This window comes from Pristis pectinata, chromosome 10 (assembly GCF_009764475.1).
Source record: "Pristis pectinata isolate sPriPec2 chromosome 10, sPriPec2.1.pri, whole genome shotgun sequence".
In the NCBI taxonomy this organism is placed as follows: Eukaryota; Metazoa; Chordata; class Chondrichthyes; order Rhinopristiformes; family Pristidae; genus Pristis; species Pristis pectinata.
Window position 1 is genome coordinate 41250017 of NC_067414.1, and position 26276 is coordinate 41276292.

The 26276-nt window shown below is 36.7% G+C and overlaps 2 protein-coding genes across 2 annotated transcripts in view; one reads left to right on the forward strand and one right to left on the reverse strand.

Annotated features, from left to right (window-relative positions):
* The window catches only part of LOC127574832 (protein FAM162B-like), a 34949-nt gene extending 21956 nt beyond the window's left edge, over nucleotides 1-12993 (forward strand). Inside the window, exons 3-4 of the mRNA XM_052024261.1 lie at nucleotides 10663-10771; nucleotides 11938-12993. Coding sequence (XP_051880221.1) covers nucleotides 10663-10771; nucleotides 11938-12057 — 229 coding nt within the window. The 3' untranslated portion in view covers nucleotides 12058-12993. The remainder of the gene's footprint in view (nucleotides 1-10662; nucleotides 10772-11937) is intronic.
* A 112-nt stretch (nucleotides 12994-13105) lies between these two features.
* Nucleotides 13106-26276, reverse strand: part of kpna5 (karyopherin alpha 5 (importin alpha 6)) — a 31982-nt gene continuing 18811 nt past the window's right edge. Inside the window, exons 11-14 of the mRNA XM_052024260.1 lie at nucleotides 23990-24115; nucleotides 22660-22787; nucleotides 18360-18538; nucleotides 13106-16859 (exon numbers count right to left, since the gene is read on the reverse strand). Of these exons, the coding sequence (XP_051880220.1) occupies nucleotides 16672-16859; nucleotides 18360-18538; nucleotides 22660-22787; nucleotides 23990-24115 (621 nt within the window). The 3' untranslated portion in view covers nucleotides 13106-16671. The remainder of the gene's footprint in view (nucleotides 16860-18359; nucleotides 18539-22659; nucleotides 22788-23989; nucleotides 24116-26276) is intronic.

Below are 26276 nucleotides of genomic sequence, written 5' to 3' on the forward strand. Positions count from 1 at the left end.
TTTGAGGTGATAATTGGTGGATCCTGCATTAAGCCAGAATTGCTGGCTGGTTAATAGAAATTTGTTTACTCATTTAAATTGAATTGAAAAGAGAAAAATGTAATTAGTTATACAAAACGTAGAGATTGCTGTCTGGTACTTTCCTAACAGTAAGTGAAACAAAGCCATCTGTCAAATCAAATTGTGTATATAATCAACATATTAAACATTTTCAAGAACGTAATGTTTATTCTCATGTGGTTGGTCACCATTTAAATGTTCTGAGCAGTAGAGTATTTATAATAGGGCAAAACTAAAAACATCAGTACCGGTCAAAAATATCAAAGTTGAGTTTATTATCATATGCACAAGAACATGTATGCAGACGTGCAATGAAAAACTTACTTGCAGCAGCATCACAGGCACATATAATCAGATTCACAATATTCAGAAGTAAAACATAAATTTAGAACATAGAACAGTACAGCACAGTATGGACCCTTTGGCCCACGATGTTGTACTGACCTGTATAAACACCTACTCCTTGACCAATCTAACACTTCCCTCCTACCAGCCCATAACCCTCCATTTTTCTTACATCCATGTGCCTATCTCAGAACCTTATTCCTATTATCCCTATTGTATCAGCCTCTACCACCATCCCTAGCAGTGCATTCCAAACACCCACCACTCTCTGTGTTTTTAAAAATACTACCTCTGACATCTCCTCTAAACTCTACTCCTCTAACCTTAAACTGATGCCCTCTGGTATTGGCCATTGCCGCCCTGAGGAAAAGCTGCTGGCTGTCCTCTCTATCTATGCTCCTCATAATCTTACACACCTTTATCAAGTTGCCTCTCATCCTGTGTCACTCCAAAAAGAAAAGCCCTAGCTCCCTCAACCTTCTCTCATGAGACATGTTCTCTAATCCAGGCAGCATCCTGATAAATATCTTCTGCACCCTCTCTAAAGCTTCCACATCATTCCTACAATGAGGCAACCAGAACTGAACACAATACTCCAAGTGTGGTCTAACCAGAATTCTATAGAGTTGCAACATTACCTCATGGCTTTTGAACTCAATGCCCTGACTAATGAAGGCCAGTATACCATGTGCCTTCTTAACCACCCTATCAACTTGCATGGCAACTTTGAGGGATCTATGGACTTGGACCCCAAGATCCCTCTGTTCCTCCACACTGCTAATAATCCTGCCATTAACCTTGTACTCCACCTTCAGGTTCGTTCTTCCAAGGCGTGTCACTCACACTTTTCTAGCTTGAACTCCATCTGCCACTTCTCTGCCCAACTCTGCATCCTGTCTATATCTCGTTGTAACCTTCAACAACCTTCTACACGATCCACAAAACCTCCAACCTTTGTGCCATCTGCAAACTTACTAACTGATCCCTCCACTTACTCATCCCCAAGTCATTTTTAAAAATCACAAAGAGTAGGGGTCCCAGAACAGATCCCTGTGGAACACCACTAGTCACTGACATCCAGGCAGAATATTCTCCATCTCTACCACCCTCTGCCTTCTGTTGCCAAGCCAATTTCGAATCCACGCAACCAAGTCTCCATGGATCCCATGCCTCATGATTTTCTGGAAAGGCCTACCATGGGGAACATTGTCAAATGCCTTACTAAAATCTATATACACCACATCCACTGCTCTACCTTCATCAATTTGGTCACCTCCTCGAAAAACCAAATTATGCTCATGAGACACGACTTGCCCCTCACAAAGCCATGTTGACTATCCCTAATAAGACTATGCTTCTCTAAATGTTTGTAATTCTCTTCCCTAAGAATCCTCTCCAATAGCTTGCTTGCCCACCATTTAATTTTTTACAAGAAATTTTATAAGTCCATTATAGTGCAATGTGGTCATAGTGTTGCTGTACTGAGGTATTTAGGGTTGTGCAGGTTGGCTCTAGAACTGAATGGCTGAAGGGAAGTAACTATTCTTGAACCTGGTGGTGTGTGGGACTTCAGGCTCCTGCCCAATGGTAGCTGTGAGAAGATGGCGTGGGGACCTTTGACAATAGATGTTGCCTTCTTGATTCAGTGCCTCCTGTAGATACTCCCAATGGTGGGAAGAGATGTGCTCATGATGTATTGCGCTGAGTCCACTACTCTCTGCAACTGTTCCTGCACATTCAGATTGCCGTACCAGACCATGATGCAACCAGTCAGGATACTTTCATTAGTACATCTGTAGAAGATTTGTTAGAGTGTTTGCTGACAAGCCGAACCTCCTTAACCTTCTAAGTAAGTAAAGATGCTGGCGCGCCTTCCTTGTGATTGCATCTATGTGCTGGGCCCAGGACAAGTCATCTGATACGTTAACAGCCATGAATTTAAAGCTGCTGACCCCCTCCACTGCTGATCCACCAATGTAGACCACTGCATGTTCGCCCTCCTTCCCTTTCCTGAAGTCATCAGTTCTTTAGTTTTACTGATGTTGAGCGAGAGGTTGTTGTGGCACCGCTCAATCAAGTGTCCTATCTTGCTCCTGCAGAATTTTTGCATTGCTGCAGAAACAGGTTTTGAATACATTTCTGCAAATGTAATTTGATCCAAGTTTAGTTGTGAGGATGTGTCCATTAGAAAGTTTTACAACTGATTAGGGAGGTTCCCTCATTAACATTTCACTGCTAAGTGTATGCACCATTGTCAATTAGAGGTATATGCAACAAAAGAGACTGCAGATTTCGATCTGGTAATTCCGATTAGACATGTTCCTGAAGGTTTGATTTTGTGACATTGATCATGTAAGATTGGATCAGGAGATGTTACTTCCTGTGCTACATGCCCACAGTTTGAAAATGTTAATGTAATTTCCTTAAAAGATTGGGTCCTTAATACCAAAATTTCTTTGCTTGCCTGCAGGAAAAGGGAGTATGCAAGCACAATATTCTACTTTTACCCTGGTAAACCAGGATTTCTGCCATAGAGATTTATCTTGCATGCTGGAAGACTCTGGACAATCCAGGAATGTTCATTACCCTACTTATAAAGGCTGCAAATGATGTTGTGCAGTCCAGCTATTCAAATTAGCTCAAGGCCATTGTATGAGATTACAGGTCAAAAGGCTGAGTGAGTTCTTCTGGTGTCCAGTCATGACTTCTTTCATTCTGCTGCAATGCCACTTAGCCAATGGCAGGTGTGTGCTGGGGCACCTACGGATGTCCACAGGTAGCTGGTGTGTTAAAACTAAGGTGAAGTGACTCTTTGAATAGGATATAGACCACAAAAAATCTCATATGAAAACCAATCTGTCGTAATAGTTTTGCTTAAATTTACTAGAATATTACAAGGGAAATAGGATTTCAGTTATATGGAGAGATTAGGAAAGCTGGGGTTGTTCGTGTAGCAGGAAGTTTTAAGGGAGATTTTAAGAGAAGGGTTCAAAATCATGAATGCCTTTGATCGTGTAGATAAATAGAAACTTTCCAATAGGGAGAAGGGCAAGTACCCAGAGAACACAGAATTAAAGGAGTTGGTAAAAGAATCACAAAGGTGATGAGGAGAAATGTTTTTGCCTAGTGAGTTGTTAGAAACGGGAGTGCATGGCCAGAAATGGAGGTGAAAATAGGTGGTTCGATACTGGTTGGAGTTCTCCAGGGAAATTTGATTGCTCAGAAACTGCTGGTATTTCCATGCATCAGATCTCAGTAAATCTGGGACTTCTGTGCAAGTGACTAGACCTGCCACAGAGAGCTAGTCTTCATTGAAATAAATGGCTGCAAGGAACTTGGGAACAGTGGTTTAGATTTTTGTAATTGATTCTGTCTGACTTTATTCAGTTTTTAAACATATTAATACTTTTTTAAATGACTAATTTTAATAGCACATGAATATTTATCAGAATTATTCAAAGCTTTTGAGGGGTAGCCAGGCTAAGAAGGCTGGTACAATTCCAGTTCACTTGTTTCACAATTTGGCTTTGGAGGAATTTGAAATGGGAAGGGAAAGATCCAGTTGTTGTGGTCTTTGTGGGTTCCAACAATGTAGGTAGAACAAGGAAAGAGGTTCTGCTGAAGGAATATGAGCAGTTAGGGACTAAATTAAAAAGCAGACCCAAAAAAAGTAATAATCTTTGGATTGCTACCTGAGCCACGTGCAAATTGGCACAGGGTCAATAAGATCAGAGAGTTGGATGCATGGCTCAGAGATTGGTGTGGGAAAAGTGGGTTTGAATTTGTGGACATTGGCGCCAGTATTGAGGAAGGAGGGAGCTGTTTTGATGGGACGGGCTCCAAATGAACCATGCTGGGTCAGGGCTTTAAACTGGGACAGGGTTTTAGACCCTAGCACAGTTAGAAATTGGCAGGTATGACGTTGTGGGCATCACAGAGTCATGGTTGAAAGAAGATCACAGCTGGGAGCTAAACGTCCAAGGAAATGCATCCTATCAAAAAGACAGGCAGATGGCCAGAGGGAGTGGGGTGGCTCTGTTGGTAAAAAATGAAATCAAATCCCTAGCAAAGAAGTGACATAGGATCGGAAGATGTAGAATCCTTGTGGGTAGAGTTAAGAAACTGCAAGGGTAAAAAGACCCTGATGGGAGTCTTATACAGGCCTCCAAATAGTAGCGAGGATGTGTGGTACAAATTACAACAGGAAAAGGCATGTAAGAAGAGCAATGTTACGGTGGTTATGGGGGATTTCAATATGCAGGTAGACTGGAAAATCAGGTTGGCACTGGATCCCAAGAGAGAACTTGTAGATGGCTTTTTAAGAGCAGCTTGTGGTCAAACCCACTTGGGAAAAAGCAATTCTGGAGCCAGTGTTGTGCATTGAACCAGATTTGATTAGGGAGCCAGTTAGCCTGACTTCGGTGGCTGGTAAGATTTTATTTCATTAACTTACTGAATATTGAAAGGCCTGGATAGAGTGGACATTGGAGAGGATGTTTCCAGTAGTGGAAGTATCTCGGACCAGAGGGCACAGCCTCAGAATAAAAGGACGTCCCATTAGAACTGAGATGAGAAGAAATTTCTTTAGCCAGAGGGTGGTGAATCTGTGGAATTCATTGCCACAGATGGCTGCAGAGGCCAAGTAATTGGGTATATTTAAAGCAGATGTTGATAGGTTCTTGATTAGTAAGGATGTCAAAGGTTACAAGGAGAATGAGGTTGAGAGGCATAAATAAATCAGCCTTGATCAAATGGCAGAACAGACTCAATGGGTTGAATGGCCTAATTCTGTTCCTATGCCTTGTTCTAGTCAATTATCTCTCCCCCTTCCATTTCCCAGATGAAATTTACATTTCAGAAGACTTTACTGCCATGCAAGGTTTTTCTCTCAACATGTTCCCAGTAGAACTGAAGGCTCATTATAAGCCTTTGATCACACATTTTGTACAGTAGGCTCAATTGATTGCAAATTCTTGGTCAATCACTTTCAAAATGGAATAAGATAAATACCTGTAGGACGACTGGGAAAAAGACAAATTAGATGGATCTTTCAATAGCCAGCATAGACTTGATGGTCTAATGGTTCCTGCTGTGCTATTCTATTCTTATGATTCCATAATATCAGAATGTTCTGAAGAATATTTTTTAAAATATGATTCCATATTTTTCCACCAGTTTGCAACTCAAGTTCAGGGATTTCTAATAACAAAATAAAACTGCATTTCAGTGTCATAACATTCTGTATTTTTAATCAACCCAGTTAAGAGAGTTCCATCTCAACTCAAGTCCATGCTCTGTGTATTTTTGTTTCCATTAGATCACTATATCTGCTGGAGTAAAATCGAAGTAAGGCAATTGGAAGCCCTGTGTCATGACACTGGGCTCACATCTGTGTTTATAATTAAAATTTCCTTTGAGAGTTTATGGAAAATTCACATGTAATTAAAACAGTTCATGTGTGGTAACTGTCGGAGGCCACAATGGTCTTCATCTTTGTAGATTTCCAATCTACATTAATGATTTTCAGTGGGCTCCTTTGTTCAGTCATACTGATTTCAGATACCTCTCGTCTTAATGGAACCTTTGGGCATAGAGATGAACAAGACTGGTAAGGATGATGGCACAGATAATCTGAGTTCATGCAGCAGCGGCATACCACTATTTCAACTCAGCAGGTTTCTTCACGCAATCACTTTGCAGGATCCTAACTGAAATATGCAGAAACCAAGGAAGGAACAACAAAAGAAAAACATAAGTTGCATTTAAATGAAATATAGTAAACAAAATTAAGCTTGGAAATAATGGAATTAAGGGAGAAAGCAAAAATTTAGGCATAAATTCTGAAAATACTTTCCGTTTTAGATAGATGCCAAGCTCCCTCTTGAACAGCAACTTGAATCTACCTCTACTGTTACCCTAGAACTGCATGCCAATATCTATATTCTCAATGTGTAAACAAATGTTTTCCTCTGGCAGATTTGATTCTTTCCATCCTCATTAATTATTCTGACACCAGAAGACACCCTGGCTCATAACCTACGAGTTCAAATCTCTGGCAGGTCCCCTCACATCCACTTCATTTCCAAGGAGAACTACCCCAGCTTCTTTGGTCTATCCATACAAGTATAATTCCACATCTGTACAATTAACTTAAGTTTCTTCTATACCATCTCCAAAGCTTCAAGTGTCATGCACAACTGGATACATTTCAGTTGTGGTTGAACCAGCATTTTATAAAGGTTCGTAATTATTTCTTTGTTTTTATACTTCATGGATCTTTCAGCTGGGATCCTACATTATCCTAGAATATCTTATTGCAAACAAATTGTTGTTACCTGCCTCCAACTCACTCAGTAACAGAACATTAGAGCTTGTTCTGCAATTTGTCTGCTTTCAATGTTTGCAAAGCAAGCCAGCTTAGAAACTGTTTACTGATTAATCTAGGGACAACTCAATTATTCAATGATCATGATTTTTTGACTGGCAATCCCCGTAAGCAGTGGAAAAGTACAACTATTTACTCATTTTAGGTTCCTTAGTAAGGATATGCATCTAGCCCATGAAGAAGCTAAAATTTGAGAGGCACGAGGATGGATTAAAAAAGAACTAGGGTTCTTTTCATTCAAAGTAGGGTAGAAGATCTGATCAAATATTCTAAATTATAAATATAGTGGGAATGTAGAAGATATGATTAAAAGGTTTGCAGAAGACAAAAAAAACTGATGTTTTAGATAGTGAGGAAGGTTAAGGCTACAGCAGGATAGAGATCTGTTGGAAAGTTGGGCAATGGGTGTGAGATGATGGATTTTGGGAAGTCAAAGGGATAGGATATGTACAGTAAATGGTCTATTAATGAACAGAGATACCTAGGGGTCCAAGTCCATAGTTTCCTGAAAGTGGCAACGAGTCAGTAAGTTTGTGGAGAAGGCATATTTCATGCTTGCCTCATGGGTCAGGGCATAGAATACAAGGGACATTATGTTGCAACTTTACAAAATACTGGTTAGGCTGATAATTGTGTGCAGTTCTGATTGCCACACTATAATAAAGGTGTGATTGCTTTGAGGGTTAAGAGGACGGGCTTGTTTTACTTGGAGTGATAGAGGCAGAGGTGGGACCTGAGAACTATGCGAGGCAATAGATCAAGATGTTTTTTTTCCTGATATAGTGTCAAAAACAAGAGAGCATTGGTTTAAAGTGATAGTTTTAAAGTTGATTTGACTGGCAAGTTTTTTTAAAAAAATACAATGTTTCTTTTCTTTTTCAATCTTTATTAGTTTTCAAATTAATACAGATTAATATATAACATCAATATTTGTACATGTAATACAAAGATCAGGAGAACAATCATGGCATGGATAATCATGAAGAACAATAAAATATAAAAAAGTCTGTAGATCCAACGATCTCTTAGTAAAAGAATATAAAAAGGAAAGAAAAAGATTATATAAATATAAAAGAAAGAAAAAATCCCCAAATCAATAAGAAAAAATATAAACACTATATCAAACCAAACTAAGCTAAACAAAAAAATTTCAGAAAAAAAAGACAGGAAAAAAAAAACTGGACTAAAATTTCTCAATAGAAACAGAGCAATATTATGTCGTCAACTCCGTTCCTCTAAATTGAAAGGTTATTACAAGGGGATCTATATCAAGTGAAAATATTGAATAAATGAACTCCAAATATCTTCAAATTTAAGCGAAGGATCAACAGTACCACTCCTAATTTTTTCCCAAGTTTAAACATGATATAGTTTGAGAGAACCACTGAAAAGTAGTAGGGGGTATTGGATCCTTCCATTTAAGCAAAATGGATTGTTTGGCCATTAATATAACAAAGGTAATCATACAGTTAGCAGTAGCAGATAGATGGCCAGACTCTATCCTTGGTAATCCAAAAATTGCAGTGATAGGGTGAGGTTGTAAATCAATCTTCAATACATTTGAAATAATGTTAAAAATCTTTCCAATATTTTTCCAAAAGAGGACAGGACCAAAACATGTGTGTCAAAGAAGCCACATTCGATTTACATCTGTCACATATAGGATTTATATGGTGATAAAAACGAGCTAGCTTATCTTTTGACATATGGGTCCTGTGAACTACCTTAAACTGTATCAAAGAATGCCTGGCACACATTGAAGATGTATTAACTAAATGAAGAATTTTCTTCCAAGTCTCTGTAGGTAAAGATGTCTGGAGTTCACTTTCCCATTCATTCTTAATTTTGTCCAGTGGTTCTGGACTTATTTTCATAATTAGATGATAGATTATTGCTATCAAGCCCTTCTGACAAGGATTAAAACCTAAATTTTTTCCCGTAATTTCAGTTTTGTAAGGTGTCAGAAAAGAGGGTATAGTAGCTTTTAAAAAATTTCTAATCTGCAAATATCAAAAAAAGTGTGATCTAGGCAAATTGTATTTGTTAGACAATTGTTCAAAAGATGAAAAACAATTATCAATGAATAAATCACGAAAACATACTATTTCCTTTTCCATATGGAAAAAACTGAGTCAATTCTGGATGGATGAAAGAAAAAATTAGATTGAATGGGACTTGACAGATTAACTTTATTCAATCCAAAAAATTTACAAAATTGAAACCATATTCGTATTGTATGTTTAACAATTGGGTTAATCATATGTTTACTTAATTTGCTAAGTGCAAAAGGGAGTGAAGCTCCTAAAATAGAAACTAATGAAAATTCAAGTACTGATTGGGACTTAAGGTGTACCCACTTGGGGCATTGAATTATATCTGAATCTTGTATCCAAAAAATTAAATATCTAATATTGATTGCCCAATAATATAATCTAAATTATATTTAAAACTTTTTTAGTTTTTGTAAATATTTCTTACTTAACCTTGGGTTTTTATTCTGCCAAATATGAAAGAATTTTAGAATCAATAGTGTCAAAAAAAAATTTCAGGACAAAAGTTAGAATTGCTTGAAATAAATATAAAAATTTTGGTAAAAATATTACTATGTTCAAGAGGCATTTAGTCAGACACTTAAATAGGCAACAGATAGATGGATTCAGTCTTAATTTGAGCAAATGGGACTAGTGGGTAAAAAGGTCAGTATGGATATGGTGGGCTGAGGGGCCCATCTCTGTGCTGTACAACTATGATTCTATAAGAGGTTTTGGAAGCAAATCAGAAAAAAAAACTTTCTACTGGTTGGTGAGGCGGTAACCAGATGGCACAGTTAACATTACTAGAATGTTGGGTTGTTAGGATGTTCTACTACAATGGTAGAAGCAGAATTCATAGTTTTTTTTTAAAAAAGCAAGAGTAATGAGGAAAGAATTTAAATGGAAATCCCTTTCAAAAAATTGGGACAGACATGAATTGCATGGAGTTTAAAATCTAAGCATTAATTCAAAGGATAACTCAAACATCAACTTTTTTCAAAATAACAACTTGGGGAAAAGTAAAATATCATCACTCTATGGTTGACTGACACAACTTACAATAGTTGTTGGAATATACACCATAACTACATCTAAAATAATGGAAATAGCCACTCAAGCTGGTTAAGTAGGCATCACGACAAAATAAAGCTTGAAGAACAATATTGGCTAACTTTGATTAAATTACAGCATACGTACAGTTCCACAATCAATCAATGCAGGGCAGATTTCGGATCATGACTAGGAGTCATCAGGCCTGAATATTTCAGCTGTATACCATCAAAATCAGTTGTTCCATTTGGAAGACTACACTTGCCATCCTTTCGTAGCAGCAACCGTGACAGATCTCTTGCTTTGCAATTGCTGAAATCCAACTCTGGCAACTACACAAGTGGTTTTTGTTCTTGCAGAGTAAGCAAGTTTACATGTTATGACACTATGAAAGACTTTCAGAATCAAATTTATCATCACTGACTTATGTTATAAAAATTTGTTGTTTTGCAGTACAGTGCAAGACAGAAATTACTGCAACCAAAAAAAGTGCAAAAGAGGAATAACGAGGTAGAGTTTATGGACCATTCAGAAATCTGATGGCAGAGGGGAGGAAACTGAATAGCCCCTCTTTGAATCATTTGAATGCCTGTGATGATAGTGCTACCAGTCAGATTGATGAGATATCCAGGCTTCTGCTCTAACAACTGAAGGAAGGGCAACGCATCATTCTCAGAATGGCATATCCAGAGGGAAGGAAAGCTATCAAAGTAACTTCGAGATGGTACAGTGCATTTCCATTGAATCAAAGTGCAAGCTTAAAATTATCTTTCACTTTGATCTTAATAGATTTCAAATGCTGAATGCAGCAAGAAACAGGGCTCGAATAAAGACCTGCTACATCATGATTGGTTTGACCATTTTGGGCTGTTTTGCCATGATTGCATCTGGAAAACAGGTATGAAAGAAATCATTTAAGTTTTGTGTACTTATATGCTAAATTATGTATGGACTTCTGGTGAGAACTTCAGTTCCCCATTAAGATGTCATGTTCTGCCAATGGATTAGGCTAAAATTTCTAACATTACCCTCTTACCCCCTCCCTCCACCATATGAACTTAGTTCTTACATACAAAAACTTTAAACTCACCTGGCATCCTTCAGATAATTTGTCATATTCTTGCATTTTAATGGAATAGAGGAAATATTCTTTGTTACAGTCATGCTTGGATTTACTCCATTTCATTAAAGGCAGTCAGTAATTTCCTATTTTTGTCCAAGCTGCAAAATTTGAACTTCACTTTCATTTTTCCACTTTTGTTTGTACATTGATATTAAGGAAGGTGATAGAGACCATTTCTGGGTGTAGTCTATTTGCCCATTCCAAATATCACCTACTGGCTTCATACACCCCACTCCCAACATACACACACGGCATCAGGTGGTGACTAATAAGAGTTTTCAACTTAAGTATAAGCAAGCTCCTACATTATGTGAAGACTAGATTGGACAGCAAAATTCAGGTTGGTCTTATGTTTTTATACACCAAGTACAAAGAAATATTAAGAATGTGCACATTTGTATGCTAAAAATCTATCTAAACAAATTTTAAATGGTTGATGCCTTAGTTAAAATAATTAAGAAATTTCTCCAAACCCATTAGCATTCTTTGACTACTCCTCTAGCTATTATATAAGCAGTATAGACTGAGACATAGAACATATCTTTATGGGAGATACGAAAGTCAGAATTTAAAGATTCTCGCACTGAATCATGAAATTAAATACTAAACAACCATTCCACTTTCCCTACTGGCATACCTTCCCATTTCTTTTTGCTCATTTCTAACTTCTAAAATATAAAGTAATTGCTACCTTGACAACTTGTCTTCACCGTAATCACAGACATTACATCTGTCCTCTCCAACCTGCTCACGCCCTTGTTTTGTGTTCTAGTTCTGATAATGAATCATTGACCTAAAACATCGAGTTTCCCCACTGATGTTGCCCGATCTGCTGTACATTTCCAAAATTGTGTTTGTTTCTGATTTCCAGCAGCTGCAGTTTTTTTGTTCCACTGAACAATCGTTGGGTTTGTTCACCTTGTATTCTTTGCACTTTTCAGGCTGCTAAACGGCACGAATCACTTGCCAGCTGGAATCGAGCAAAAAAGGCAAAATGGAAAGAAGAAGCTCGACGTGAGCAGGAAGCTTCAATGGCTATTTCTGCTGCTAAATCCAAATAATCTTGTAAAAAGAAACTGTAAAGCAGATTGAAGTTCTTTCTCAATTCCAAGGTAGAAACTGGCAGCAGAGGTGATTAACTCAAATTTATAACCCAGATCTATATACGCTAGCCATATTTAATTACACTATTGCATTATGCCCCAAAAAATTCCTAATCCACAGGAGCAAATTACTTTTGATAGTCATTTTTTCCTTCCACGTATGGTGTTAAATTTATCTACCCTCAACACTTGCAAATCTTTAAAAGAACCCTTCACTAATATACTGTCCATAAATTGAATGGTCTTTAACCATGGGAGTAGACCATGGACCTACCAGTTAAAATTATTTTTTAAGTCTAGAAAAATCTAAGAAAATAACAGTAGGATTAATTGAGAATAAATAAAGCATATGTAGATAGTAACAACAAATGCAAATGCCAAGGAAAAACAAGTTTTCATTGTATAGCAAACCTTGCAATTTGAGCACATAACCTATGAGGACATAATGAGCACACAGCCCTCAGGAAGGGAGTGCTCCGTAATTAAGTCCTTTAAGGTGAGATGTTAAAAAATGACAGAATTAAGGTGGTCCCATGGTACCACTTAAAGAGCAAGAAATTCCCCATATTCCAGTTAACATTCCTTTCCTGAATCACCAAAAGCAGATCAACTGTTTATTTTGTATGTTGTTTGGGAGGTGTATCCAAATAATTGGCTGTTTGTATAAAGACTGCATTTAATTTGCCATATAGTCAAAATAATTGATAGCCAAAGAATTTGATAGAGACATTATACAAGGGCTTTTCAGAGACTACAAGGTAGGCAACCTGTTGCAAATGTAAGTTCAATAGGATCAGAATTAATCCCTTTTTTTTCCCAAAAATATATGCATTAGAATTAGTGCTTATATCACAAGTCAAAAATAAATATCTTTTGGCTTTTCCACACCTAATTGTAGAAATTTAGTCTCTTTCGTGTTTCTTTAAAAGATTAAACCACTGACATAACACAAAAACAGACATACTTAATTACAACTGAAAACATGGAGTTAAACACCAAATCAAAGTCATGTGAATGGATTTTATTTTTGCTTTCCAGATATTTTCCAAATCCAATACACTTCAATGCAACTGAATAATCAATTAGCTTGTGTATGCTTGCAAGATATTCACTAGAAAACTATTCCCCAGTCCAAAAGTGGAAGGAAAAAATGCAACATCCTTTGCACATATACAAAATGCACAAAACAGATTGGAAATCTTTTGCATGGTATTTACCCTTGCTGATTTTGACTTAATGTTTCTATTTAATTTTGTTCCAACACAAATTTCATAAATTCAAATTAGAGAATGGGGAGGATAGAATAAGGGGAAAGGGATTTCAGGACTGTTGGTTACAAGGCTGTTGCCAGCAACAGTAGAAATAGTAGTAATTCCAAATGAAAGAAAATAGATCCAAAAGAATGAATATACTCATGTCAAATTGTACAGCTCTCGTCATTGTAAAAAAATATATACACATACACACAAAAACATTAGCTTTAATGATGCAGATATGTTAATTTAGAACAGACTTTTCAGTTCTTTAGAAACTTATCATGATTTATGCAACTATTGCTGGTATAGATGTATTGTAATTGTTGTTTAATAAATGAAGCTTTTAAATACTTCTGCTGATACATCTAGCACAGTATTAGTTTTCAGGTTCACATTATTTTGTATAACAACATACATACTGCAAGATGCAGCAAGGTAGCTAATACAAAGTTTAACTCAAAGTCAGGCATTGAGTTTGACACGTGGCTAATGTAGCAAACAAAAGCTACAACACAATGCTACAATTTTTTTTTGGCTACTGCCAAATCAGCACTTGCATTGTGAATTCTCAATTCTATAAGCAGGGATACCAACTGGGGTTCTAAGCAAAACAACTCTATAAATGAAGCAAAAGGAGAACATTTCAGTTAAGACAAAATAGAAAGTATCCCTTTATAGAATTTTTTATATACATAGTTTTATCCCAGTCAGATTAATTCCTCATGAAGTTTACCATCAAATATCAACTTGGGGCAAAAATATTTTCAACATAATACTGTTAGAGATTTTAAGCTATTTGGTCATGTTAAATACTGTGCAAATGAAATATTTTTTAAGTAATCTTTCAAAAGCAGTGACACAACTGTAATCAACTTTATGCATGGAGCATTGGTGATCTGTAACTATACTGAAACAGCCATGCATAAAACAGTATGTGCAAACATTTCTGACACTGCAAGTTTGTATTGCTGTTCTATAAGTTTCTAGAGTTTAGCTGAATTCAAGCTTTCAGCTATAACTGCAATTTAAAAAAAATCCCCTCAACCAATGAATGGCATGTATTACAAATGACACTTTTCATTGAAAAGCATCAGCTGTAGTGAAAAACAATGCAAAGAAATCAAGACATTTACAGGAAACTGTCATTTTGATATAGACATGTCACTAATTATAACTATATTTTAGTAATGGAGCAAGGAGTATTTTAAGTTTTTCCAAATAATTATTTCTTTATATACACACTTGCCACTGTACAGCAGTTACATTTAATTATAATGCAACAAATTTGGCATGTTTTATACTTTCAAACCATACAGATTAGCAATCTGTTCCCTTTCTCTTTAGAATTACTGTTGGCAACATGTGAATGACTAATAACACATTTATGACACATGGGCTTCCTTCAAAATAGCAAGAGGGTGTCCCATTAACATGTTAAGCACTCATCTGCTAATATCACCAATCATTTTTAACTATCCTTCCTATTTTCAGTCTAACATGGTACAACAGTAAAATTAACTTTAAATTTTGATAAGCAGTAAAATACACAATAGTGAGAATTTCTAAATCAAAATCTGTGTTGAGTACAGGATAGAACTAAGTTATGAACTTAACATTTAATCAAAATTGTTGTCTTCTGAATCATTAAACAATGGAATCTCCCATTTTAAACAATGGATTTTAGTAGGGAAGAAACATGAAAGTAGTGATGTTTGCATATTTACACTGAACCTGCAAGGGCACAATTCAAAATTTTCTTTACAAAAAAATCAAAATCATTGTACAACATTCTTCACACCAAAGGTTGTCCATTGCAGGTCCTAAATATTTGATAGAAAGAAAATTTTAATGCTGCTGCAACACCGAAGGAATAGCATCTGAAACTGTGGCTGTGATTTTAAATTGCAGAATACAAATAAAAGATTCGAGGATCACTTTTGCCACCATTTTTCATTCTTTAATGTTAATGTGGTGACATGACCTTATTTTCTAATCAGCATTATTTTAAAACTTTATTAGGCACCTACTAACCAATTTAGTGATGAAACAATGAGTTATTCTGTACTATTTTGTACATAATTAAATGAACTGTATGGAGTATACAGAAATATCACCTCAAGGGACCATCAGTAGTAGTGCTATGAGAAGAAAAATAAAGTGAATATACAAGACCAAACAGTTTAGTTGTGAAATTCCACTTTATGCATTATCAATCAGTAATCAGCACTTATTTGGTTATTCAAAATCCTTATGTTAATACTTAGTTAATAAACTAATTTCACAAACTGGAAAATGATTACATCTCCCCTCAGTTTAATCCATTTTCCCTAACAGGCAAGGAGATGGAAAATGCAGGAGTGGGAAAGAGGGGGCAGGAGGAAAGAGGAGGGGTAGCAAAGCTTGCATATTGCTTCTGATCAGGTATTCCTTATTGGGTGAATCTATTAGGGAATTCTACACACACCTAATGAAATTATCAACATGATGTATAGTCAGCAGTGCTACAATTTCAAGTCTCCTGTTCAGAGTGCAATTATTAATTTTTTTTCTAGAAAGTATAAATAAATTTACAGGTTTTCATATTGAAATATAGACTAGCAAATGCTGATAATTACTGTTTTCATTCACATTAACTTGTACTTTTAACAAATATTTTGTCAATAACTTTTAAACAATTGTGTCCTAATTCAAAGAGGTAGATTTTTCAGCAGGGGGGTACCTATAAACTGTTTACAGACACTAGTGTTGAAAGTTGCTGTGGTAAGTTAAATTTGCTCGAACCATGCATTTTATAAATGTAAATGAGAGCAATACACTTTTAGGATTTTAGAAAGAATTTTGGTCAAATAGTTTTAGACTTCAATTCCATTATTCAACACAAAGGAAACCACACCCTGTAACAGTATTTTGAGGCTCTAGAAACAAAGAATAAATAAGTATTCTGCTTAAATTAGGGCTGTAAACAGTTAAATGAAATAGTACTATTTGGATGGCTGTAATTTCAGCTTAAATATTGATGCATCTGCTACTCCAATACCTTTTCTTCAGAGCAATTCAGATACATAATTCAGATCTATGACTCAAGATACCTAAATGAACATTAAATATGCAACATGAAAATCAACAGCCGCAGTTTAAATTACATCTTAAACTGCAAATAGAAAAGTGCATAAGCTGTCACACATTTTTGCTCTTTCAAAAATGTTCCTAAATTTTAAACTCAACTACAACAGCTTCTTAATTTTGGCTCTGAGGACTTTGTAGTTATGAATATGGTGCAATGGTGGCATCATAGACAATTTCACCAATCATGCATTTACAACTGGAAACCTTCCATTGGGGCCTCTTGTTGCTGGAAAATGAACTGTTGTTGATTCTCATCCACCTGTGGTGCAATACTCGAGTCCTCCTCCTCTATACCAAAATAATGCTCAATCAAATCAAAGGCCTTCTGATAAATCTCTTGGTTTTCATGACTTTGAAGAAATTCAATTTTGTCCAGACCTGAAATTACAAAGATCACAATGTCATATACAAGTAGTACTATTGTTTCAAGTAATTTTCATGGGAGAGATCTCACTGGCCATTACCAGTGGCTTTAAATAGAATCAGCGCTGAGATTCAGAAGGCTGGATCTGTCAGTTTGCTCAATCATTGGGCTTGTCAGACTGTGGTAGATGCCCACCTTGTTGGGATAATTCTTAGCATTGTTTAAAAAGATCACCTCTTGGATCCTCTGCCAGCTTAGACTTGCAGGATTTGAAACCTAATCAATTTCAAATGGGAATTGAAGGGCAAAGCATTGTGAGGCAAAGGGGAGAGCAAGTTTCTGTACATTATTTCACTTCCCTTTAACATTTTTAATCATTTACAGGTAAATTAAACATCTGTAAAAATGATTTCAAATTTAACAACCTTTAAATATTTGAATATCCGATTTAAAATTATAAAATCATGTCCAGTATTTAAAGCTAGGGGGAGGGCTTTGCCAACTGTTAGGGCATTTCAAGAACACTCTGGACAGCTGGAGGTACTGTAACAGAGACCACACTATTGGATTCCAATGGCACATGGGCAATGCAATTGGTCCATCACATCCAAACTAGGAAAGTACCACATTGCAAACAACCATTCAGTGAAGGGGAGGCCTGGACCAGAAAAAATCTGACCTAATGGAATGCTGTACACTTGGGTGAAATTGCGTAAAACCTAATTAAATTTTTCCAAAATAAATAGTACTTCCCTTATTAGGGATGGCAGCAACCAATTGCAGGATCAAATCTTCATCTTGGCAACAGGTAATTCTCAAGTAAAAGCAAATTTTCAACAAGCATGCTAGAAGCTATCAAAATAACTTATGCTGAGCAAAAGTGTATTTTCCCTAAAAAAAAATGGGAAGTACATTTGCAGCATGGTTCTAATTTTAATCACACTTAAATATATAATATGTAATGGTGTTACAAGCCGAGTGCAACCAGATTATTTCTGTATACAATTTCCTGCAATGACAATAGCTTCACATTACAACAGGTTGCCTTTGGTTACAACATGGTTATACTAACATATATACTGTCTGATGGATGGAAGCTGGTTCAGCAATGTTTTCATGCATCACTCTGAAGAACATTGCAGCACTATAGCTGTTCTTGACATTGAGTAACATGAATGACATTATGCAAAGTACAATTGTAATAATATTAGATAAAAATGTAATATTCAATTAGGCCCTTAATCTTAATTTGTTACTGACAATAATGCCTTTCCCTTCCCACATGACTGGAAGAACTTTTAAAAGATTGGTCTGTGATTGTCTGAAAATCAGATTCAAGACCTATTAAATATAGCTAATTCAGCAATGTTTGAAAACATATCAAGCTAGGAAAGGTCGAGGGAACACTCAAATCTGTTTGTGGTTTACATCCAGCATTAATAAGCAAGAATTATTTCTTTCAAGTGAGGCAGGTATGTATTTACTCTTCTACACAAATTCTGTAATTTTCTCACCATAGGCTTCCTCAATAAGAGCACAGTATGGATTGATACCAGTTCCATTCTGCTTGGCCTCTTGTTCTCCTAACCGTAGAATATTTTCTAGTCCATTCAAAGCAACCTGGACAATTTTGGAGTCCATGACTGTAAGTAAGTCACACAAAGGTTTGATACAGCCCAATTCTACCAAATACCTTAAAGGAAAAAAAGGTTCAAGTTAATAACTGCTTTCAGCAAACAAATCATACAAGCAAATCTGCATATCCTCAAACTGATCACAGGAAGACATTAACAACATTAATTTCAAAGTTGAGTTCTCAATCTAGAGTTCTTCCCCCTCTTCCCCTACACCACCCCCCCTCCCCCCCAACCTCAAAGTTCCGAATTTACCAGACAAGTAGATATCTGCAAATACAATCAAACCACTCATAACAAGCATTCACAACACTCCTTTTTGGTAATAACTTGAAGTTCAGGTCTGAAAAAAAAACACTAAATTATCCTACTTCAAGTTTTGTCAAGAACATGGACAAGGACAGGTTTTATTTGATTAACAATAAGAAATGGCTGTGTATTCAGGCATTTTATTTGATATGTGGAATTTTGAGTCAATTTGAGCTTGGTGTTACTGAAACACAAATGAAGACTAAATTACCCAAAATTACTGACTAGACAGTAACTTGATATATTCGCCTAAATTTTGCAGTCAGTGGCAAAATTACCAATAACCCATGTAAACAGTCTGTACTCCCAAAATCAAAGCTGTACAAAAACAGCTCTATTCTTGATGGTAAGACTAAGCCAAGCATTGTGGGCTGAAAACAGTTCCTAAATATTGTTGATACTCAAAAAATTAATCAAACATAAAGATGTTCTAAAATTTGAAGTTAAAATTTCAAACAAACAATTCAGAAACATGTATACAGGCAGTTCTGCTATAACCTGTTTATATAATGCAAAAATTGGATATAGCTCGACTGATAATTTAGGAGCACTATTTGTATTATGCAGGCCAAATTGGTTATAATGCAGTTTCGAGCAGGTACTAGCCCTATGGTAATCAGGCACCATTTTCTCTAAAGAACACAAGCTGCCAGTTTTAATCGCAGGAGGCCATTTAAGTGTATAAAATCATGAGGGGTATAGATAGGGTGAATGCACACAGTCTTTTCCCCACCCAGAGTTGGGGAATCAAGAACTAGAGGGCATAGGTACAACGAGAGGAAAAAAAATAAATAAACTTGAGGGACAACTTATTTTTAAAAGAAAAAATGAGGGTTGTACGTATATGGAATGAGCTGCCAAAGGAAGTAGTTGAGGCAGGTACAATAACAACTTTTAAAATACAGTTGGACAGGTACACAAAGGTTTAGAAGTTTATGGGCCAAACACAGGCAAATGGGACTATCTTGGTCAGCATGGAGCAGTTGGGCCAAAGGGCCTGTTACCGTGCTCTATGACTATGACTCTAGGAGAGTTACTTTGGAAATTGACAAGCAATTGCTTCTATTGATACTTGTACAACAAACCTCTATTAAACATAACATACAACCTTTAATATTTTTAGCTTGTAGTAGCAAAGTAAACTTATAGTTATTAAAACCACATTTTTGAAAATCCTGCAGGAAAATTAACTGTTATTGCGAATCTGAAACTCTAGCCCCAATCCCACTTTTCCCATTGATACAACTGCTTTTATAACATGATTTTCTATAAGATGAGATTTCTTAGGAACACAACTAACATGTTATAGAACTACCTGTATTACATAATGCTTACCTTAACCCCTTGCAGCAATTATTCTTCACTGAAATCAATGGTATTACTTCTTCCATACCAGATCTAACTTGGTGCAGATTCCACAGGTAAATCCCCTGGTTAAAGTTCATCTGCACTTGAGCTTTGCTATTGGTGCCAATGAAGGACCAGCAGAAGCATAGTTGACAAAATGTTAGCAGAAATTTGGAATTTTCACACACAACTAGGAACCCTGAACATTCTGGCACATAGTGAAATGCTGCCATTTCCATGTGGAAGTGCTGGTGTTTCTCTGGAACATCTGGGAACTTTCTTAATATCCAAAGACTCTACCTCCATTACCCTTTGAGGAAAAGAATTCCAAAGACTCGCAAATCTCAGAAGAAATTGGGCCTTACCTTCATCTCAAGTGGGCAACCCCTTATTTTTAAACCTGACCCTTAAATCTAGATTCTCCCATAAGAGTAACCATCCTCTCCACTGCCATCCTGTGAAGATGGGTCAAGATCCTATGTTTTGATTAAACTTCTTTCTTACTTCTAAATTCTAGCAGGCACAAGCCAACTTAACCATTCCAGGTATCAGCCTAGTAAACTTTTTCTTGAACTGCTTCCAATGCATTAACATCCTTCTTTAAGACCAAAACTTTCACCAATGCACTATAACTGAAGTACAACTTCCCTACTTTCATATCCAATACACCTCACAATATACAATAACTGATTGTTTTCTTCATTATTTTCTGTACTTGTATACTAGCCTCTGCATCTCCTTTTCTCCCCCATCAAAATGGACAATTTCATATTTTCTCACATTACGCTATTTGCCAGATCTGGCCTACTCGCTTAACCCATCTACATACATAGAACACAGTACAACACAGGAACAGGCCCTTTGGCCCACGATGTCTGTGCCAAATGTGATACCAAATTAAACTTATCCCTTATGCCTGCACATGATCCATATCCCTTCATATTCATGTGCATATCTAAAAGCTTCTTAAACACCGCTATCATATCTGCTTCCACCACCACCCCACGGCAGCATGTTCCAGGCACGTACCACTTGGTGTAAAAAAAAACCTTGCCCCACATGCCTCCTTTAAACTCATTTTAAAGCTATGCCCTCTAGTATTTTTCACTTCCACCCTGGGAAAAAGATTCGACTGTCTATCCTATCTGTGCCTCTCAATTTTATAAACTTCTATCAGGTCTCTCCTTAGCTTCCAATGCTCCAGAGAAAACCCAAGTTCGTCCAACCTCTCCTCATAGGTCATACCCCAATCCAGGCTGCATCCTGGTAAATCTCTCCTACACCCTCTCCAAAGCCTCCAGATCCTTCTTGTAATGGGGCAACCAGAAATGCACACAATACTCCAACTGTGGCCTAAACAAAGTTTTATACAGCTGCAACATGACTTCCTGATTCTCAAACTCAGTGCCCTGACCAATGAAAGCAAGCATGCCATATGCCTTTTTTTAAAAATCACTCTTTTCGACTTGTATTCCCACTTTCAGGGGATATGTGGACTTCAACCCCCAAGATCCCTCTGTACATCAATGCTGTTAAGGGTCCTGCCGTTAACTAGGTACTTTCCCCTTACATTTGAACTCCCAAAGTGAAACACCTCAAACTTACCCAGATTAAACTCAATCTACCATTTCTCCGACAATATCTACAACTTATCTATACAAGATATTTATTTATTAGTCACACGTACATCGAAATACACAGTGAAATGCGTCTTTTTGAGTTACTGAGAATGTGCTGGGGGCAGCCCGCAAGTGTTACCACTCTTCTGGCACCAACATAACATGCCCACAACTTCCTAACCCATACGTCTTTGGAATATGGGAGGAAACTGGAGCACCCAGAGGAAACCCGAGCACCCAGAGGAAACCCACGCAGACACACAGGGAGAACGTACAAACTCCTTAGACAGCAGCGGGAACTGAACCCAAGTCGCTGGTGCTGTAATAGCGTTATATGCTAACCACTACACTATATCCTGTATTCTTTGACAATCTTCTTCACTGTCTGCAATTCCACTAATTCTTGTGTTGTCTGCAAGCTTCGTAACCAAGCCATCTACATTTTTGTTCAAGTCATATATGTCCCAGCACTGATCTCTGTGGACCACCACTGGTCACAGACCTCCAGCCAGAATAACGTACTTCTACCACTAGCCTGTCTTCCATGGGCAAGCCAATTCTTAATGAAATCTAGACTCTTTTGCAGGCTCGTGCTCTTCACAACTAATTTTCCTACTCATCTCAGCAGATTTAGCAACTATACCTTTGCTCTTCTATTTACACTTTCTACAACACAAGCTGTTTTTTTCTGCAATAACCTTTGAGATGGCATCTCATTAAATACCTTCTGGAAATCCTAGTACTAGCTAGACTCCAAGCTTAACTCTGCACCAAATAATTTCCAGAAACTGTAAAACAGTGCTACAAATAACAAAAACACAATTTTCCATATGATTGAACTAAAAACTCAAAATTGTTGGGAAATGGCATGCACACTTAACATCCCACTTGTTGGTTAGAATTACCTGATCTGTTCTGGAGTCCCACCAGATGTTGCATTTGTGATAGCCCAAGCAGCCTCCTTCCTAGTGCGGAATTCAGCTTTTTGAAGAACATCAATTAGCACTGGGAAAATATTTGCATCTATTACTGCCTGTTAAGTATGAGACAGAATACAAATACCAATTAGGATGCATTACATAAACTATTAAAGAAATGCTTGTTCAAAGCAAAAATCTGACCTTTTCATCACTCCTCCTTAAGCGCGATCTGTGCAATTGCCAACAAATTTCTTTTTTGCAACCAGGAGTTTCCACAAAATGAATACATGGAACATATCCATCTTTCTTTGGAAATATTTGCTCCATAAAACTACTTGGTACCAGCTGATAAGATATCTGCGAAGGGTCCTCCAGCAGAGCATTTCATGCATTTCTCTTAATTCACGGGAAAGATACAAGAGCAAGTTTCCCCATTTCCTTAACTGGCCAGAAGTGGCAATTGACTGGTATGGTATCCTACGATAGTATTTTCCTAACTATATTAAGTGGTTTACTTGTGTCCTAGTTTCAAAATTTGCCTGATAATACTTGTATGAAACTTTCATTGCTTCACCATGTTTTTAAAAATGGTGCTCAAGTTTCTTTTGAGGGACAGTTAAAAACTTGTTTTACTTTGAACAGTGCAATTTGCAAGACAGCTGCACATTCCGAAACAACCTGTGAGCTAGTGTCAGCTGCAGCTATGTGGGGAGCCAACTTGAAGTTGGAAAGCTGAGATTTGCACTGTACACACAAGCACGAAAACCTTGGCTGATACTTCAGAGCAGCAGCAATTTTGAACTGTTGAAGATCCCAACATTAAGCAAAATGGTGCAAAAGATCCCATGGGTCTCTTTGAAGAACTGGGTCACTGATGTCCAATGCCACCACTTGACTTCCAATCATCTCTACAAAAAAATCTTGATGATATCATGTTACTATTTGTGGCAATTTACTGTACACAAACTGGCCACATTTTCTAAAGCCTCCATTTCAAAAATTAATTTACTACCTATAAAAGTGTTATAAAGCAATTCTAAGCCCAAGTACCATTTTGTTCCAAGTCCTTAACTGTCACTGGTGGGTTTCATTTGGTTCTTAACAGTTGTTAAATTAAAAGGAATGGATCGTATTACTGTGTAGGATAAATGGAGTTTGCTAATTTATCCCCAAACCTGCTCGAGTCACAATATAAAACAACCTTCAGTATCTTTCCATGGGGCCTGTTCCTGTGTTGAACTGTTCTAAGTTCTTAAAGGCTCCAAATTAAGCCAACATGTTAACAGGTTTTGCATTACCTTTGTGAGTACAATACCTGGATTTGTGCTCTGTTTCCTGCAGTAATGTTTGAAACTGTCCAGCAAGCTTCCTTTCTTATAGATTCTTTAGGGCTGCTCAACAAATGAAGGAGGCAGGGCAACGCAGAGCAGTTCAAAATCACCTAAGTGAAGCAATAATCAAAATATTTGTGAAGCATGCAAATAAAACCTTCTAAACCTATCAACTCTAAGGAGGTATAGAAAGAAACATGTACAAAATGAGTTACTTAGTGTCCATGTGTTAAGCCTACACCATAGATCTCATTTTCTTTTCCCACCCACAACTTTAGACAGCATTATTACATTATTTTGATACTGACTTAGAATAGAATAATACTTCAATACAATTCCATTTAAAAATAGCCTTAAGGAAAACTAGATCCTCACTTAAGAAATGTCATTGTATTAATCTTGCACCAGTCATGACTTCAAAATCATTTTTACTCCAAAATCTCCCAGCCAATTTGACCCTTCAGTAAATCTGTGTCTTCAACCCCATTTATGCTCAATTTGCCCAATAACCCTGATCCCCATCTGCAATTATACCATCTACAGGAATTTGTATCAACTAATTATTTTTCAGAATGCAAAGTAATGCATTAAGATAAATAGTAAATTTGGCATGCTGCTTCTCTGAAACTATTCATTTCTATTTTCAGCATCAAACATCACAAGCTTAACTGCATGAGTGCGTCCTTGCTGGATGCCAAACCTGCAATGGCATTTGCCTTTTGTGACTAACAGCAACATTACTTGCAATTCAAATAAGAACAATACAGTTTTATTAGCTATAAAACTGACAGAAATGGAAAATCCTCTCCATAAAAACTCACATTCCTTTAAGCATTTCATTACACTTCTCACTCATCTTAAACCACCTTTTGTATAATAGATTTTGAAGTGTAATTATTTATGTATGCAAACCAGGCAGCCATTTTGTACCAAATTCAATTGAGCAAAGAAATGAATGACATTATTTGCATGACATTGGTTGAGAAGAGGAACTACTAGCTAGAACACCAGGACAAAGATGTGTTCTTATTATAATCCCCCTTAAACAGAATAGACAGATATTGGCTTAATATTTCAACTGAAGCAAAATAACACAGAACTCCCTTAAACAGATACATCAGCCTAGATCATTTGTTTTTTTTAATAAAAAGATGCATTCTTTCTCAAGATTCAAATGTTTGTGGAATTGCTAGCAGTTATTGTCAACCCTATTTACCCCCTGAATTGTGGCAGTTAAGAGACATAGACTAGATCAGGTTAGGTGACAGATTTTCTTCCCTGAAGGGCATTGGTGAACCAGATGGGATTTTATGATAATATTGCTTTTATATAAAAAAACTTTAATTGGAGATTTAATTATTGAATTTAATTTCCTATTTGCCACTGTAGGAACTAAACTCTTCTCTATACCCACTATTTAATTGCACTGCTATTGTATCCAAGTGCTTAGGTATTGAGTTAGCTTTGAAGTCAATTACTTAAAAAAAATTACAGAACTACAAATAAATTCAAATAAATATTAAAAATGGCATTTGTAAATTTTGGGGCAAGGCAAAGAGCATATACTTAATTGGTATGGAAAAAATACATCTAGTTATTGCAAGTTGCAGTATAGTAAACAAAGTGAATCAAAGAAGCACTACAGCACAGAAGGTGGACATCCTTTCATGCCAGCTTGTTATTAAGCAATTTTTTTTCAGTTCTATTCACCTCACCATTTCTTAATGGTCCTGGAAATTATTTTCTTGAGTACTCATCCAGTTCACACATGAAAGCCATGACTGACTGTTTACACCACCCTTACAGACAGCAAATTCCAGATGATGACCAATCCTCTCCTTTTAAAAAAAAATTGACCTGAGTTTTCTCTCTCCTAACTATGACTTTTATCCATGAATTGGTGTACGCTGGTGCTCAAACCATTCGCTGATGGGAAATTCTTAATTTACCATTTCTAATCCAATCATGATCTTCTGCACCACTATCAAGTCTCCTTCTCAACCTTCTTTGCTTCAAGAACTCCAGATTCTCCAAATACTGTAGCTGAAATAGATCCTTGGAACCATTCTAGTAAATTTTTTATGCACCTTCTCTAGGACCGGCACATCTTTCCTCAAGTGTGATCAGAATGGGACAGAATACTCAAGTTGCAGCTTACTCATTATTTTGAAGTCTTAGCATAAACTCTTCACTTCTGTACTCTGCATCTTTATGAGCCTTAAGATTTTATTTATTTTACCCAACTCTCAACATGTCCTGCCACTTTAAAGC